At 44.4% G+C, this 16232-nt stretch overlaps 1 protein-coding gene across 2 annotated transcripts in view; it reads left to right on the top strand.

The window, feature by feature from the left end:
* The window catches only part of TTC21A (tetratricopeptide repeat domain 21A), a 391729-nt gene that overhangs the window by 351579 nt on the left and 23918 nt on the right, over positions 1 to 16232 (top strand). For both annotated transcript variants that reach the window (XM_069211078.1, XM_069211079.1), the window contains one exon: positions 6150 to 6270. In XM_069211078.1, the coding sequence (XP_069067179.1) occupies positions 6150 to 6270 (121 nt within the window). The remainder of the gene's footprint in view (positions 1 to 6149; positions 6271 to 16232) is intronic.

The raw sequence follows: 16232 nt of genomic DNA, 5'->3' as shown, positions 1-16232 counted from the left end.
TAATCACCAAGTAGGCTTTCATCTTGAAAGATGCAGGAAATTGGAAGTCATCTTATTCTGAATGGCCTTAGAGATTGCTGGATGGAGGGTAGTGCAGGAGCCTTGGTCCTCAGGGTCTCACTGCTACTTTTGACTCCTTAGACCAGTGGTTCTTAACATTTTGACTTCTGTGAATCCCCACTTAATCATTAATGGAATCCAGGTACCCCCAATGAATCATTACTGTGATCCGGGGAACCTTTCTCGGTAATTTCTGGAAGCGGAGGCACCCGGCCTAAGAATTTTCAATAAGTTAAACTGCAAAACAATACAGAAAAATACAGAAACAAGCATTCATCGAAAATACATAATGAAGAATTATACAAAAATATAAATTTTAATTGGAAAGTTGGAATTTTTCTAAATTCAACTGTGTCCACTCAACGATCACACTATATTCTGTTTGATGCACTTGCTCTGCTCCCATGAATCAATTTGAGAATACTAACTTATTTTTAAGGCCTCAGTTTCAGATTCCTTTACATTCAAAGAATTTAAACACTTCAGTTGTACAGTTTGCCTCTTTATTTATATACTCCCTATTAATCAGTTTATATTATTTAGTTCTCATACATTGACTTGCAGGGGTCCCTGGGCCACAGGTTAAGAATCACTGCCTTACATCATTTCGCTCTTTTGACAGATGGCTGCAGACAGCTTGCGGGGCTTGAATTAAGTCATGTAGAGTCCTGTCGAATCCGACCCAGTCAGTGGCCTTACCTTCATTTGTGTCTAACTGCAGGTTGCCCAATTACCTCACTACCACCTATGTTCTTCAATATTCATACAACTTGCTTAGCAAGTCTGATAGCAGTATGATTTCAAATTTTGCATGTATGCAGACAATACCCAGGTCCTCATTGATGTATATGGGATCATTTCAAAATTCAAGTGCTGTACGCTAGGAATTGGTGGCTGTGCAAACACAAAAACATGCTAAACATGATCTGTATATGATGTAAATTCTAATGTCAGTCAACTAATTTATTAGTGAGCAAATGCTTCCTGGCCAGAATCTATGTAATTAATGTTGCTCATCTGAACTAAGCAAATACTAAATTTAGACACAAGTTTTGACACTAAATTAACATCACACGCCAACGTAGGAATCTAAGACCTGCTTTCTTCAATTGAACATTTTGACCATCCTGCTAATGATACCAGTGATTAACAGATTTGTGTTCATGCATTTGGATTGTTGTAATAGTCTTTACTTTGTCATTCTAAAAAAAGAAAAAAGATCATGTTTCCCCTGCATTGAATGTTTCTCGCTGGCTTCCGGCAAATCACTGTGTTAGTTCTAAAGCCATACATTGATTTCATGAAACTTTTTACTGACCTGGGTGAACTTCTTGTACAGCAATTTGATGAATGTGTTCCTAAAAAACACTGTAGTTTGTCAGTCATGATTAGTTTGGCATTCCATCGACTCATTGACCCTCCGCAGCAGGTGGCCTTCTTCTTCATCAAAGGGTTGGAACAAATCATCTTTCAATGTATGGACTGTACTTGATCACATGCAGTTCTTCACAAATGCAAAACGGGCTGTTCCCTTAAAATGTTGTGCTCTTGACCAAATAGATCATCCCTCTCGGAACCAAGATGCCACAGGCCAAATGTTGCTCTTTACATAGTATAAATGTAAAGTATTATAAAAGTTTGTGAGCAGGCAAAATACTTTCAAAAGACACACTATTGACAAATGTCTGTCGCTGTTAGCAAAAGTCATGGTAAACACAGTAGCTAAGTAATACTTTTAGTTGTTTCTATAGTTGGGGAACTGGCAGATTATATATGCAAACTGTGGTAGCATCAGCATGACTCCAACTTCCACCATGATGACCTATGCACAATTCCTTTAATTTGGCTGTCTCTGTTTCGGAGTTTATTTGCAGCAGTGTATCCTTAGAGTGTCTTAAAGTGCCACAAGCAACTGATTTGTTCCCCTCAAAATTACTAAATTAATGCATCAATAATTTATGGTTAATAATTGTATAATTAGGTCTTAACTTAGCAAGGGATCTTAGGCTTCATCGTAAAAATTGTAGAGGATTGATTGGCCTTTTTATTTGGGGATACTCCTTGAACCACTCACAGGAGGTTGTTACGTCCTCAGTGACGTTGTAGTGACTTGGGGCCAGATGTAGCAAAGAATTTTTCCCATTCTGTGTCAATGGGAAAATGTGTTTGTACATATGGCCCTTGGTGAGGCAAAAAGTCTACACTATAATGTCCTATTGCTGATCCAAAATACATTGTGGGTTGGGCCTCCTGTGAGATCAAATACCAAGAAGTCTTAGGCTAGATACAGACACCTTCATTTTATAACTGCAAGTGGATAATATGGTCACTCACAATGCCCTGACCAAAATCTCCCCCATACCAAGTAGCAAGCCATTCCAAAATAAAATGTAGGTCACTAAAATATGGGGAAAATTCCACCAGCTTATAAGGCCAAAGCTAGAGGCCCTTAGAGCCCAACCAAATTACCTCAGCTTTGGAAAGATATAGAATATTGATCTCTTTAAGGAAGCATTAAATTAACCTGAGGAGGGGTGTGATAGTGCGTAAGTGAAGCCTTTGCGGAGGTACTTAGATCATTGATGATATACAAAGTCTTATTCCCCTGTACGCTCCTAACGTTACACCTTCCCCTACGCCTTCCTTTAATCCAGCTATCTCCCCCTAACATCTATCTAGCCAACCAATATGTTCACTCAAAACTCATTAATCTACCCCCCAGTCAGGGACGTTTCAAGGCATGGGCAAAGTGGGTTATGGCCCAGGGCCCCAGCGTTTCAGGGGGCCCCCTGACAGTGCCAGGTCTGTTCTGCAGAGTCTTGCACCGGTGACCTTGAATACTTTTTAAACTGATTGTTTTGAGTACCGTTTTCCTTTAATTGTATTGAATGTGGGTGATGAGTGAGAGGCTATTAGAGACATTTTTCAGACAAATGTTGGGTTTGTTTCATTGATCAAACCAGGACTTCACATATGTGAAACGGGAGGGTGTCATACAGATTATTTACAGTAATTTTAGTGAGCAGCTGCTGTGTTGCAATATTAAAAACACACCTCACTATCCCCGAATATTAGATATAAACACATTTAGAATAGTGACCAGTGTGCCTGCCTGTGCACTGACAGTGATCTGACCAATGAGGGCACGAAAGAGCTGAAACTGGATCATAAATTGAAAGTTGTTCCGAATAGGGTCCCCCATAAATAGGTTTGGCCCACGGCTCCCAAAATCCTTAAGATGTCTCTACTCCCTGCCTTCCCTATTTATTTTATCTTTTAATGATTTTGCAAGTACTTTTAGTGTATTCGTAACTGGAGTAATTGGTAAATGGAGTAGTGACACATTTGGAGCTCTATGAAAGTCCTCAAATACATAAATGTACCTAGATTCTTGGAAATAAGCTACTGATCACTCGATGGTCAGGGTGGGGAGAGCAGTCGCTTGGAGCATATTTACATCAGACCAGTAGAGCATCTAGATCCACATTTTATCCCAAAAGTCCCAAAATACATTTACGGAGATCTGGCCAGAGCAGAGGAATAAAGTACTGATTTCCATGAGCTACCACTAAATTGTTAAAGCTATGGAACCATAAACAGTATTAAATACAAATAATTCGGCAGTAAGGGGAACCAAAGTAGCGGATGACCTGTCTGGATTAAAAATAAAAAAAGATTTTAGTCCTCCGAAATAAGCACAGGAAATAAACAAGACAGGTGGAATAGGGTACTGTGCTCATTATGTGTGCATAGCTTAAGGGGGAACAGTGTACTTAAATACACATGAACAACTAGCAGGTTGAACAGGAGGCTTTTTTGGAGGAACCCACTTCTGGGCTGTGTTCAGTGAAAGGCTGACTTTGTGAGTGCATTGAACTAGGCATTAGTCGGTTTGTTTCCCAACCTCATTACGGTTATAATGCAAGGTGGTGGGAGAAATAAGCAGTCAAGGGACTTGATAAGATTGTTTAATGCAAGTTAGATAGGCATATGAATGACCACACAATAGAAACAAATGCAACTTTCATCTCAGCCCTACTAACGCTGGTTATCTGTGTGCCAAGGAACACGCATTACGTTAGCATTCTATTAAATATTTGGGTGTTTTGTCAGACATGACACCAAATAATTCTACCTTCATGGGTCTAGGGTAGATTATATAGATACCAGGCACCCAGCAATTCCAGGTCCCTGGTATTGGCCTGAAATTCTGTGAACGTCAACACTCAAAACATCCATAAAAATGCCCAAAGCAGTGCCTTACATCTCAGGATACACTGCTTGAACGAACCTCGGACTAAGGGCCTCAACAGCCACAACTCAAATTTTTTAAGTTCACTTTCTTGTTATCATCTCTGTCAGAAGTGATTATTGGCTGATATTGGCAGTAAAGTATAAGTATTTGTAAACATTGAAGGGGCACTTATGTATGCGGAATACTGGAAGGTAACAATTGAGGTCTGTTTAGAAGTGGAATGCAAGTTAGGAATCCTGGATAGTTGCTCCTTGCCGTGGAAAGGTTGACTTCTCCGTGTTGTCTTGGTCTACAAATAAAGTGAATACGAGTCCAAAGTAAAGAAGGCTTTATTTAAATGTAGCAAAACCATCAAATGGCAGCTGACTCATCCAGAGCCGCAGCCCACTGCAGGATGCTTAACCTGCATTCTGCTTGTACTCTGCCACTTAGCTTCAGCGTTCGACGTTGGTGCAGCTCATTCTCCCTTTCCCCTTTTATCTAGTCTTAGCACTCAGTCTCTCAGGTCTAGGGCCATTCAGTCTCTCACCAAGTTTGTAGTAGCAGCACAGGTCCACACTCAGCCCTCTCACAGATCTCACCAGCGGCACACCACAATCTTCTTAGAGGCATCTGGCATCGCTCTGAAAGTCATACCAGGAGTGGAGGCTTCTGGTGGTGACCCTCTTCCAGATGGTGGGTTGCAGATTGTGGCTCACACTAGTGCTTGATTCATAACTTGACGGCACTGGCCACACATTGGTGGATGATGATTCTTTGGCACAGCAAATGCCAGGCACTATGTACGGCACACAGTACCCCAAGGTAATGACTTCAGTTCTTCAGTAGGGACCCTAAGGCACCCCTTCAGGCTTGGTTGCAAAATAACAACATACCTGGAAGTGCTGCAAACACGTCACAAGGGCCACCAGCAGGCCTTTATCCCGGCTACAGTATGGCCTACTACACAAGTGCACTGCTTCAGGAGCTTGGTGGCTATTGGCGGGATAAATGACAAAGGTTGCACTGCCTGATACCAATCCTTTGGCATACTTGTTTAAAGAGTCTCTGTCAAACGGACTCTATGCCAGAGTCCTATCCACAGCCCACTCGGGTTGTGGAGGGTGGTATGGGGCAAATATAGTGGCAAATAGGGAATTTTTAAGTGCAGTAAACCAGTGGGTTTAAATGTGAATGTATAAGTGAGATGTATATCATCCACCTGGATTTTTCAGAAAACTATCTGTAAATGGTTTATTTGTAAATACATTTAGTTTGTAACATTATTCAAGCATCTTATAATTTAATGATTGCTTCAAAGGGGGAAAACTAAAAAAATAACCCTCGACTTGGTCTCTGCGATGTATTACTAGAAGTGTATTGAATTAGCCACAAAAAAATGGGAGGAGGCGGGGATTGTTTGTCCGGGCGCATGAATACTTGCATTATGTCAGTACATGTGTGCACCTCTTGTCCTTCAGTATTAGATTCCTAAGAATCCATTACAGTTTTTCTGTGCAGGTATATGAACCTCAGGAAGGGTATTTAAAGGTGTTGCCTGATATTATCACCAGTCTATTAGCATTATTCCTAGTCTGAGATATTGGATTCCTGGTGCTGTCTCGGGGCTTGTTAGGTGTGAATACATTAGTTACTACAAGTGAGTATATTTTTCTCATTCCTAAGAAGACATATCACACCAACTGTTTACAGACCAATAATTGTATTTGTAACTCAAGCTAGTTTTGTGCACTGGGTAGAGTACAAAAAAGTACTCTCTCTGCATAATAATTATGCACTCCCCATGTAAATAAATACTACACTTTATGGAGCTTTCATTTATGTTTTGTTTTAGTCATGTTGTAAAGCATATGAATACCTTGGCTTCATAATGGAAAAGGAACAATCCTATCAAGATGCGTCCACTAACTATGAATTGGCTTGGAAATACAGTAATGAATCAAATCCAACAATTGGTGAGTTATGAAAACACATTTTGCTATTTTAATTTATATAGTCTTACGTTTGTGATGGGCCTGGTAGAGATTTTCTGGCAGACAAGCATTATAAAAGGGAAATGTATTAATATTGATCTGTTGGGACACAACATCTTGGCACCCCCTTCCAGCACCAAGACTTGCTTTGACCAAATGAATAAGGTACTGTCAGAAAGTGGGTTATTGATTTGGAAATGGGGGTCCCTTGCCAACTTAAATTTGCCCTGGTTAGACCTCATACAAGCCTCGGAGAAACTCTGCTCAGCCCCTGGTAGTATTGGCACAAGTAAGCAGTTCACCAGAAAAATGCTTGTTACGTTCCAATAGTACAAGCAAAATTAAAGTAAAGACCACAACAAAATAAAAGTCTGAAATCAGTTTAGGGAAATAAAGAAAAAAATATATTTAAAGAGACATCGAGCTCATTAAAATCAATAAGGCAAACTGGAGTTTCGAGTGTGGAAAGTTTTAAGACAAAAAGCACCTAGAAAAGTAGAGTGGCTTTGAAAAGCAGTTCACTGTAGACTGGGACTGAGGTATGATTTTAGGCTGATTGCGATGGGGCGGCGCTCTGGTACATTATGCAGGTTGCCCTGGTCATAGTTTTTACCTTTCAGACTTTCCTTTTTTATAGCAGTGAAAGTCCTTTAGCAGGGTGATGTCAAAAGCTGAACCACAAGGTTGGAGCCTTTCACCAAGTAGTCTCACTGAAACCATTTCAGCAGGCCAAAATGCTCTCATTGGGATGAACCTGATTACCTTGATTGCTTGGAGTGTGACTTCCATGGGCACACCTCAGCACAATGTTTCGTTCCTCTTTTTCCTCTTTTTCCTCTTAAACTGAGTCTCTGGCTCCACTCTACAAGCTTTGTTTTTCTACCTACAGGTGGCATGAGAGGACTTAGTTCAATACACCAATGCTTGAATGTAGCTTGGTGGGACTCCATCCAATACATAGTTGAAGTGGTGTCAGTGGTGGGTTACTAACAGTCCTAAACAGGGATCCAGGGATACTATGGTGATCAGAAAGAAGCCTTTTTTATTCTCTGTAATCACACGCACACACACACACAAGATGGGCTAAGAAAAAGACACTTTAACTAAAAAGTCTGTTTATTTCAACAGGTGCACGGTGCAGCAAAACATATCGAAAAATACCACACAGAATATGAATAAAAGCTCACAAATGCACATTGCAAACAACGAATACAGAATGAATATTTGTAACATGTTAAAAATGTCATCTAAAAACCTAACAGAGTGCATAGAAGGTTGAATAAGATGCAGATGATATTTTTAGGGATAATGGGCACACCTCATACCTTGTTTATAGCAGGACACTCTAATTATTAGGCTCAGGATGCCGTGTTCCCTGCAAAGGGCAAACACGTGTTCAGCATCAACCCCTCCCAGACTCAGTATCAGCTTTCACTAGAAAACGCAATATGATGGCAGCATCTCTGGCAGGTGGAATTGTCTTCTGGTCTGGCAGTATGTTGATCCCGATATTCTGGGACGAAAGACACCTCCTCACAAGTGGTCAAATGACATTCCTTATATACTGTATCTTATCTGAGATTAGATTTGCCATGTCACCTTAGAAATGTTTGATTTGGCCAATAAACATCAAGATGCTAGACTAAGATGCATTCCTTTAAACATGCAAGGCAAACGTACAACAATTCAGACTACACTATTTTGACTATTGTACTTTGTTTGACCTTGAAATTGAGATACCAAAACACTTGTTTCAGTATGATGTTGTTTCAGGTGTCTTGTTGATGTCTATATCTGATAGACATGTAGCCCTAGATTCCTTTTCTTCGAATTATCCCCAGGGACCTTTCCAGACTGGATAGGCACCAGCCCAGTGTGCTGACGTCAGTTCTTTTCTTCCCGTGCCAGTCAACGCAGATCCGGAGAAGAACTAGCCCCAGTCATTTTTTGACTGACCTTTTTCAACTTCTTGTTGAAGACCTTTTGAGATATTATCTCCTAGTGGATCAGGATGTTCAGGCAGAAGGCTGGTTTTAGGCCCTGTGAGCCCAGTTGGCAGTTGTCAGTGACAGATCCGCACCTTGTCCTCCTATGGTGTCTCAAGTGTGACCACTACACCAAGACCTGCATTGTTTGTCACGCCATGTACCCTAAGGCCTTGAGGGTGTGGTTGCTCAAGCTCCTTGTCGTTTGACGTTCAGTGCTGCAATGGTCTCGATTCCATTCTAGAGGAGGTCCCTGGATCAGTCACAGACCCATCATTCTTCACCGCGGTCAAAGACATACAGGTGTTTGGGTAAGTCTCACAAGAAAAAGAAAAGCAAGAGGCCGCCAAAATGGTCTTCATCTTTGCCTCGTCAATTGAAGTCATCCGACGAGACAAGGTAATATCGCCATTCGAGGCCCGACTCCCCGGTTGAGCTATTCCTTCCCCTTTGTGTCTACCCCTCAACCCATGCCACCTACTTGCAACAGCCTGACTGAAGACCACACCTCCTTACTCAGTCAGAAAGACGCACACCTTTTGGCCAAGCGAGCAATAGAGAGGGGGCAGGGCCATCTCCGTGCCTCCCGATTTTCCTGGAGTCTGAGCCATTCTTGCCAAATTCTCAGAGTTTTCTGAGGTCATGCACCTCATGTTTGGGCAGCCCGTCCCTACTGGAGTATCTCCGGGCCCGTGGGGTCCTGAGGGGCCCCTCTTGTATTCCACTGGCAGGCTCGCCCCTGGCGCCGGTCAGGCGCCTTTGTACCATAGACAGATTCGGCCCCCCACCTGCCGAGCGATCTCGATCTTTCCCTGCTCTGGTCCCTTTACCAACCTCCCAGGCACTACTTGCGCCCACCGACAGCACCGCCCCATTCTTATCCCTGACTCCTACACGGTGCCAGGTGGGCTTCGACCTTTCCCTGCTCTGGTCCCTTTACCAACCACCCAGGCACCACTTGCGCCCACCGACAGCACCACCCCATTCTTAACCCTGACTCCTACACGGTGCCGGGTGGGCGTAGTCTGCCGCTGACTGGAGCCATTCTGTCCATGCCAGAGCCTGAGCTCTATTTCTATGGGCTTGGACTTGGGGAAGAGTGCAGGGCCACTGGACCCTTATGAATACCAGCCCCAATACCCAAATGAGGACAAGTGATGTGAGGATTTGGCGGATGACAGCAGACAGGACACCTCCCCAGATACTGGCTTATTCTCTCCTCCTACCGTGGCTATGGAAGAGGGAGTTTCATTTGCAATGTTGGTGAACACGTCAGCCTAGGTCCTGTACCTTACGTTACCATTTGTGGCTGTTACGATGAATGTCTTGATCTCGGTGCTTCAATCGGGAGTCACCCCATCCGTACCGCTTCTCCCATTTAACAAAGCCCTCATGGATGTCGTACTGGGGCCTGATCCAAGCCCTGCACAGGGGCTCCTGTGAATAGGACAATAGCCCGCCACCATTGCCCCACAGCAGGGGACCCCAGCTTCCTCACCCAACACCTCATTCTAGAGAGCTTGGTGGTCCTTGCCTTCACGTTCAGACTAAATCCTGGTGCATTCCCTACTATTCCATTGGATTGGGAATCTAAGAGGCGGGATACCTTAGGCAAGAAGATGTTTTCTTCCACCAGCCTGGCACTGCTGGGTGCGGTGAACACCCGCTTGCCTTTTGGGTTGATACTCCCACTCACTCTGGGACCCAGTTGCGCAGGTGTTGCCTATGGTCTCGGAGAAGGCCAAAGCCATACTCACCCAAGCTATTGCTGACAGGAAGGACGCAGCTAAGTTCACCATTCGCTGTGGACCGGATACGACCAACTCACTGGGCAGAGCAGTTTCATGACCAGTGGTCCTTAGGTGCCAGGCCTGATTGAGGACTGGCTTTTCAGGGGATGGCCAAGCCTCGCTCATGGACATGCCTTGTTGGTGGCTCCTGTCTCTTTGGAGGCGAGGCAGGTTGAGTGCTATAGCACTTCAAGGGTACAGCCAGGTCCTTGGGCCTTTCCATGGTCCCTCGCAAACCCCAGTCTGCCTTTTGCTCCCTTTGTGGCAATGGAGGGGGCTTTCAGCCATGTCTTTACCTGCCCAGCCACCATGGCAAGCAAGCTTCCCAGCCCCTGCATGGCTGAGGACTTGGCACCCACAGGCCTTATGGGTCAGGTAGACAGAGGTCGGGCCAGCCCACTACTCCCTCAGCAGCCGCAGCTTTCAAAACTCTTTGGATTGCCCTCCGAATATCATAGACACCCAGTGGGAGGCTGGATATGCCATCACCTGCGTCACTGGAGGTCGATAACATCTGACTGCTGGGGGCTCCAGATTGTCCAAAGGGGCTATTCCTTCACCATCATGTCTACCCCTTCATCCATGCCACCAACTTGCAACATGCTGAAGGAGGGCCACACCTCCTTTCTCATTCAGGAAGTCATGCTTCTATTGGCTATGGGAGCCATAGAGAAGGTGCAGGCATTAGAAGTAGGTCATGTTTGCTATTTCTGATCTTTCTGGTGCCCAAAAAGGATGGAGGACTTTGGCTTATTCCAAGAACTGCTTCCTCTCAATTTCTTCCTGAAGAAGGAGAAATTCAAAATGCTCATGCTCGCTCAAGTTATCTGTCCTAGACATGGGAGACTGGGTGTAGCATTGGACTTGCAGGACACATACTTCCACAGCCTTGCCTTCCTACAGATGTTACCTGTTGTTCACAGTATGCCACAAGCACATTCAGTTCTCTGTGCTCCCCTATGGCCTTACCAGCACCCTTTGGGTGCTCACCAAGGTGATGGCGGTGGTTGCAGCTCATCTGCTGAGATCAGGGGTGCTAGTCTACCATGACGTCCGGCTGTTGAAAGTAAGCTCTCCCCAGGCAGTCATCTCCCACCTCCAGACTTCAGCGGACCTCGTGCACTCGTTGGGGTTCACTATCAATGTGCATAAACCACACCAGATCGCTTCTAAAATGCTTCCTTTCATCAAGGCAGTTCTCGACACAGTGCAGTTTTGGGTCTGTCTTCCTAAACAGCGAGTCCAGAATATTCAGGCTATGATACCAATGTTTCAGCCTCTATTCTGGATGTCGATGAGACTGACTCTGAGGCTGCTGTGCCTCATGGCCTCCTGCATCCTGCTTGCAACACATGTCCACTAGCATATGGATGCTCTGCATTGGGACCTGAAGTTCTAGTGGGCGCAGCGTCAGGGGAATCTCTCTGACACATCACAGATGGCACTGAAAAAGATCTACAGTGGTGGTTAACGATCCGTGACAAAGCCAGTGGCAGACCCCACTCCCATCTCCAACCAGATCTAAAAGTAGTGAGAGATGCGCCATTCCTGAGCGGGGCAGCCACATGGAACAGGTGGAGATCTGTGGCGGAATGCAGACTCCACATCAACCTGTTGGAGCAGCGAGCAATTTGACTGGAATTGAAAGCCTTTCTACCCTCTGTCACGGTAAGGCTAGTTCAAATGTTCACGTACAAAACCACGGCAATGTGATGTTGCAACAAACAGGGCGGGGTGGAGTTGTGGACCCTCTGTCAAGAGGCCCTGCATCTCTGGAGTTTGCCAGAACGTCAAAGCGTTTCCCTGGTGGCTCAACACTTGGTGGGATCTCAGAATGCTAAAGTGTACAAACTCAGCCCAAGATGCCTAGTGGACGACAAATGGTGCTTTTGTTCAGAGGTGGTGCAAGGTCTCTTTCAGGAGAGGGTAGAATCTCTTTGCTACCACCAAGAGCACACAGTGTCAGCACTTTTGCATGTTGGAGTTTCCAAGGCAGTTCTTGCTGGAAGACGTTTTCTGTCTCAAGTGCAGCTCCGGCATGTTGTACGCCTTTCAGCCCATTCCTCTCCTGCCCAGAGTACTCAAGAAGATCAGGGGTCCAAGTAATCCTTGTGGCTCCGTAATGGGCTTGGAGAGTCTAGTAGCCTGAGCTGTTGAGCATGGCCATCGGTCTTCTCATCACGCTGCCTTTTTTAGGAGGATCTTCTGTCGCAACAGCAGGGGAAGATTCTATACCCGAACTTATCAGCGCTCCACCTTGATGTGTGGAGATTGAGCAGCAACAATTGACAGGTTTTGACCTTCTGCACAAACTCTGTGATGTTTTCTTGACAGCTTGGTATCTCTCTACCAAAACGGTATACGCTGGCCGTTCGTGCAAGTTTGTGGCATGGTGCACAGCCAAACAGGTCAACCCCCTATCTGCCCCCCTTTCTGAAGTCTTGTTGTTTATCCTTACCTTTGCCCATCAGAGCTCTGCATTGGACACCTTAAAGGGTTTTTTATCTGCCATCTCCACTTTCTTGCGCCTGCCAGATCCACCTTCCCTATTCAAGTCCTGTATTGTAAACAGGTTCCATAAGGGTCTCAGGAAACACATTTTTCCACCAACTCCATTTGTAATGCCTCAATGGGGCCTTAATTTGGTTCTTGCTTGTTTTGTAATGTGTTTTGAGCTGCTTCATACTTGCCCTCTTAGGCTTTTCACCATCAAGAGAGCCTTTCTGGTGGCAGTTACATCGCCGAGGGGGTCCGTGAATTGCAGACATTGTCATCTCAGCCTCCAAATGTGCCTTTCTTCCCAGACAAGCTGGTCCATTGACTTGAGTGTCCTTCTTACTGAAGGTAGTCACCACGTTCCATGTAGGCCAGTCCATCACTTTGCCCATCTTTTACACTCTTTCTCATCCTTCTAACGAAGAGGAGAGACTCCACCGACCGGACCCAAGAAAGTGTTGTTGTTCTACCTTGCCTGCACAAAACCGTTCCGGTAGGACAATCAACTGTTTGTGTGATATGTCAAGCCATGAAAGGGAAGGCCATGCAGAAACGAACAATCTCCCTAAGGGTCATACTCTGCATTAAGATCTCATGTGAACTGGCCAAGAAGCAGCCCCCGGAGGACTTGTGTGTTTATTCCACCAGAGCAAAGGCTATAATCACTGTGTTAGCACGTAGAGTCCTGGTCCTGGACTTCTACCATGCAACAACGTGGGCCTTGACACGTTCACCAAACACCACTGCCCGGACAGTCATGTCCCTAGGGATGGGCACTTTGCCCATTCGCTTATGCAGGACTTTCTGGTTCAAATTATGTTTGCAAACCCACCTCTGGGAAGTGATTGCTTGGGTATCTATCGTAAATTAAGGCTTCTGAAGCTTGAAGTCTCTATCAGATGAACAAGTTACTTACCTTTAGTAATGCCTTATCTGGTAGAGACTCCATCTTGCTGCCGATTCCTTACCAACCCACCCATCCTCCCCACTCTGCGAATGTATTTGAGTTAAGGGCTGCTCCCCTTTTCAGGACCCTAGTTCCACAGACCAGAGGTCAGTGTTCTTCGTGGCCTGCGCTTCTGTCGTAGAAAGTCTCAAAAAGAACCCGACATCAGGGCCTTCAGGTGGCGCCTATATAGGCACTGCGCACGTCATTTCCTGCACTGACAATGCCACTTAGAGCCAAAAGACGCCACATAGCAGCGTGCAGGGGTACTGCTCACGAAAAATGTCTGGATCCAGTCTGGTGCTTGAGGATAATTGTAATGTAAGAAATCTGCAGCTAGATAAATTCTCTACCAGATAAGGTGTTACAGAAGGTAACATGTTCTTCTAAATGACTTGACACTTTCACAGTTCTTGGAAAGATAAGGACAGAAGACACCTGCGTCAAAGGCAGATATGTTGATGATTCAGCAGAGATATAGAAAATTGAGTTGCGGCCTACTTAAAATGGCATGTGGGCCTTATATCTTTGTCAATCTGAAAGTCAAATAATTACCAAATCTCTCTTTTCTCCAACTGTTGAGAAAGTTCCTTCTACTCACATCTGAGCCTCTGGGTCCTCAGGGCTGCCTTTCATGCATTAGGCATGCAGGGTTCAGTCTTCTGTGGTCAGTTGATCTTTGATGGAGTCAGGGGTCCAGCTTTTTTTTCCTTAGGAGCAGGCAAACAGGAGGTCAGTGATATGACCTTTGAAGAGAAGTTATAGTTTGAGTCAGGCGGAATTCAGGAGTTTTCCTTCTTCCAGTAGCATTGTTTCCAGGTTGAGGAATGTTCTGGGAGGTTTGTGGAGATCTACCGGTCTTATTCTGTGTAGGAGTCACTGAACAGAACTTTTTCCCTACCCTATCCTATTTACTTTCTCCCTATGTCCACCTCCTTTAGTAACACTTCCTCTTATTGTAAAAAATCCTAAAAGCCCTAAATTCAAGGTGGCAGAACTCCTTTTCCATAGGCTCCAGGCACGGCCCTAGTCACTCCCCAACTAAATGATTTCTCCTTCCTCAGTCAGGGTCATAACTGGTGGTCTATCCTGCTGGGACTGGAGCGGAGCTAACAAGTTTAGGAGGGCCTTTACAATGAATGAGAACAGATCCTGCCAGCCTCATTTTGGGATCAATCCTTCCAGCCTCATTTTGGGATCAGCAAGTTAAAATAAGTGTAAAGGCTGTCCTTTGTTCTGGTATCTGTCCAATACCCCTCCCACATGGCCAGATGTTGACAATACCCCTGCCTATCTGGACTAGAGGCCAGGCTATTGTTTTTTGGCAGGCAGCTCTGGATGTGTATTGGCCTCTGTATGTGTGGTGAGTGTCAGAACTGGTTTAAGTAACTTTCAACTGCAGAGATCTATGTTACATTCTTATATAGTGACTATTCCGCTAAAGTTACCAAAAATCTTATTTTATATAACATTTGATTTTGAAAACTAAGTGGAATAACTTTGAATTTGTTCCTGCCAATTTACTAAGCCGAAATGTGAAATAAATATTTTAATCTGACTTTGGTCTGTCTACAAAATGATATAACCGAAACCTCCACAGTGAGAATAGCTTTTAGGCCTTCAGACACTACCAGGGCACCTATCTCAGATATACAGAGTGACATATTTTTATATCCACCAGGACCCTGTCTGGGCTCAGTTAATATATAAAAATGGGTTTTCTTCCATGGCAAAGGCACATTTCCTTGTTATGTTATAGCAGCTCCTTTAACCTGTCATCCACTCAGAGCACACTGGTGCTCCTGGCAGCCCTATTTTTGTTGTATGTGTGTGTAGTGTAAATACATACTTCAGCCTACATATAGCATTTAAATTCCATGTGACTGGTGTACTTTTTACACCACCTACCATTGCATTAACAGACAGTTAGGAAGACAATTTGGGTGAACCCAATCTTACCAATACCATTGCTGGGCCCGAGCATCTAAACTATGGCATTGAATAGCAGTGGGTTTGGTTTGATCCACTCACAGCAGGTCTTGCAGTAGTTAGTAGTACAGTAGTCAGCTAAGACCCCTGAACTGTTTCACACTTCTTTAATCTCTCTGGCTGCTACTTCTTCAATTCTGTGTTTTTTTCCTAAAATTAAAGGCTTCTGTTTTCAGGGGCTTCTCGATCTCTTTGTTTTGTGTTGTATCTAGTTCCAATCATTTTGTATATTCTTTGCCATCAAACGTTTGAACCAATATTTCACATCACACCACCTGCCGTGGACCCTATGTGGCTCTTATTCGGTAATTATTCTATAGTTTTCTAGGCAAAGGTTCTGGTGTGGAAAACTGGTGAAAAGTATGCCATTAGGGTAGAGGCTGCCGGCCGCAGAGTGGTCCAGTGAGTCCTTGAATAGACATTTTCCGAAATTTGATTTTCTTTGATATTCATAAACATTGGGATATCTCTTTTGGAGTTTGGGATGTTAAGCCATGAAATGAGCCGTGGCTGAGCTTCCACAGTGTTTAAACAATCTGACCCTCAAAAGATAAAGTATTTTCTGTATAAATTGGCTCCCATGCTCTCCTTTTAAAAGACAAGAAATTGTTTCAGAAAGTCTGGTGTTTGCTAGCACTGTAATGCAGAATAAGGCAGTTATGCACATGAGGATTGAGCGCAAAGTAATAATGTCCTTTTTGGGCAAATGTGATGACTGCAATTAGAATGATTTTTGTA

Source organism: Pleurodeles waltl, chromosome 10 (assembly GCF_031143425.1).
Source record: "Pleurodeles waltl isolate 20211129_DDA chromosome 10, aPleWal1.hap1.20221129, whole genome shotgun sequence".
Classification (NCBI taxonomy): Eukaryota; Metazoa; Chordata; class Amphibia; order Caudata; family Salamandridae; genus Pleurodeles; species Pleurodeles waltl.
The sequence above is the reverse complement of the archived record's forward strand: the minus strand, read 5'-3'. Positions and strand labels throughout refer to the sequence as shown.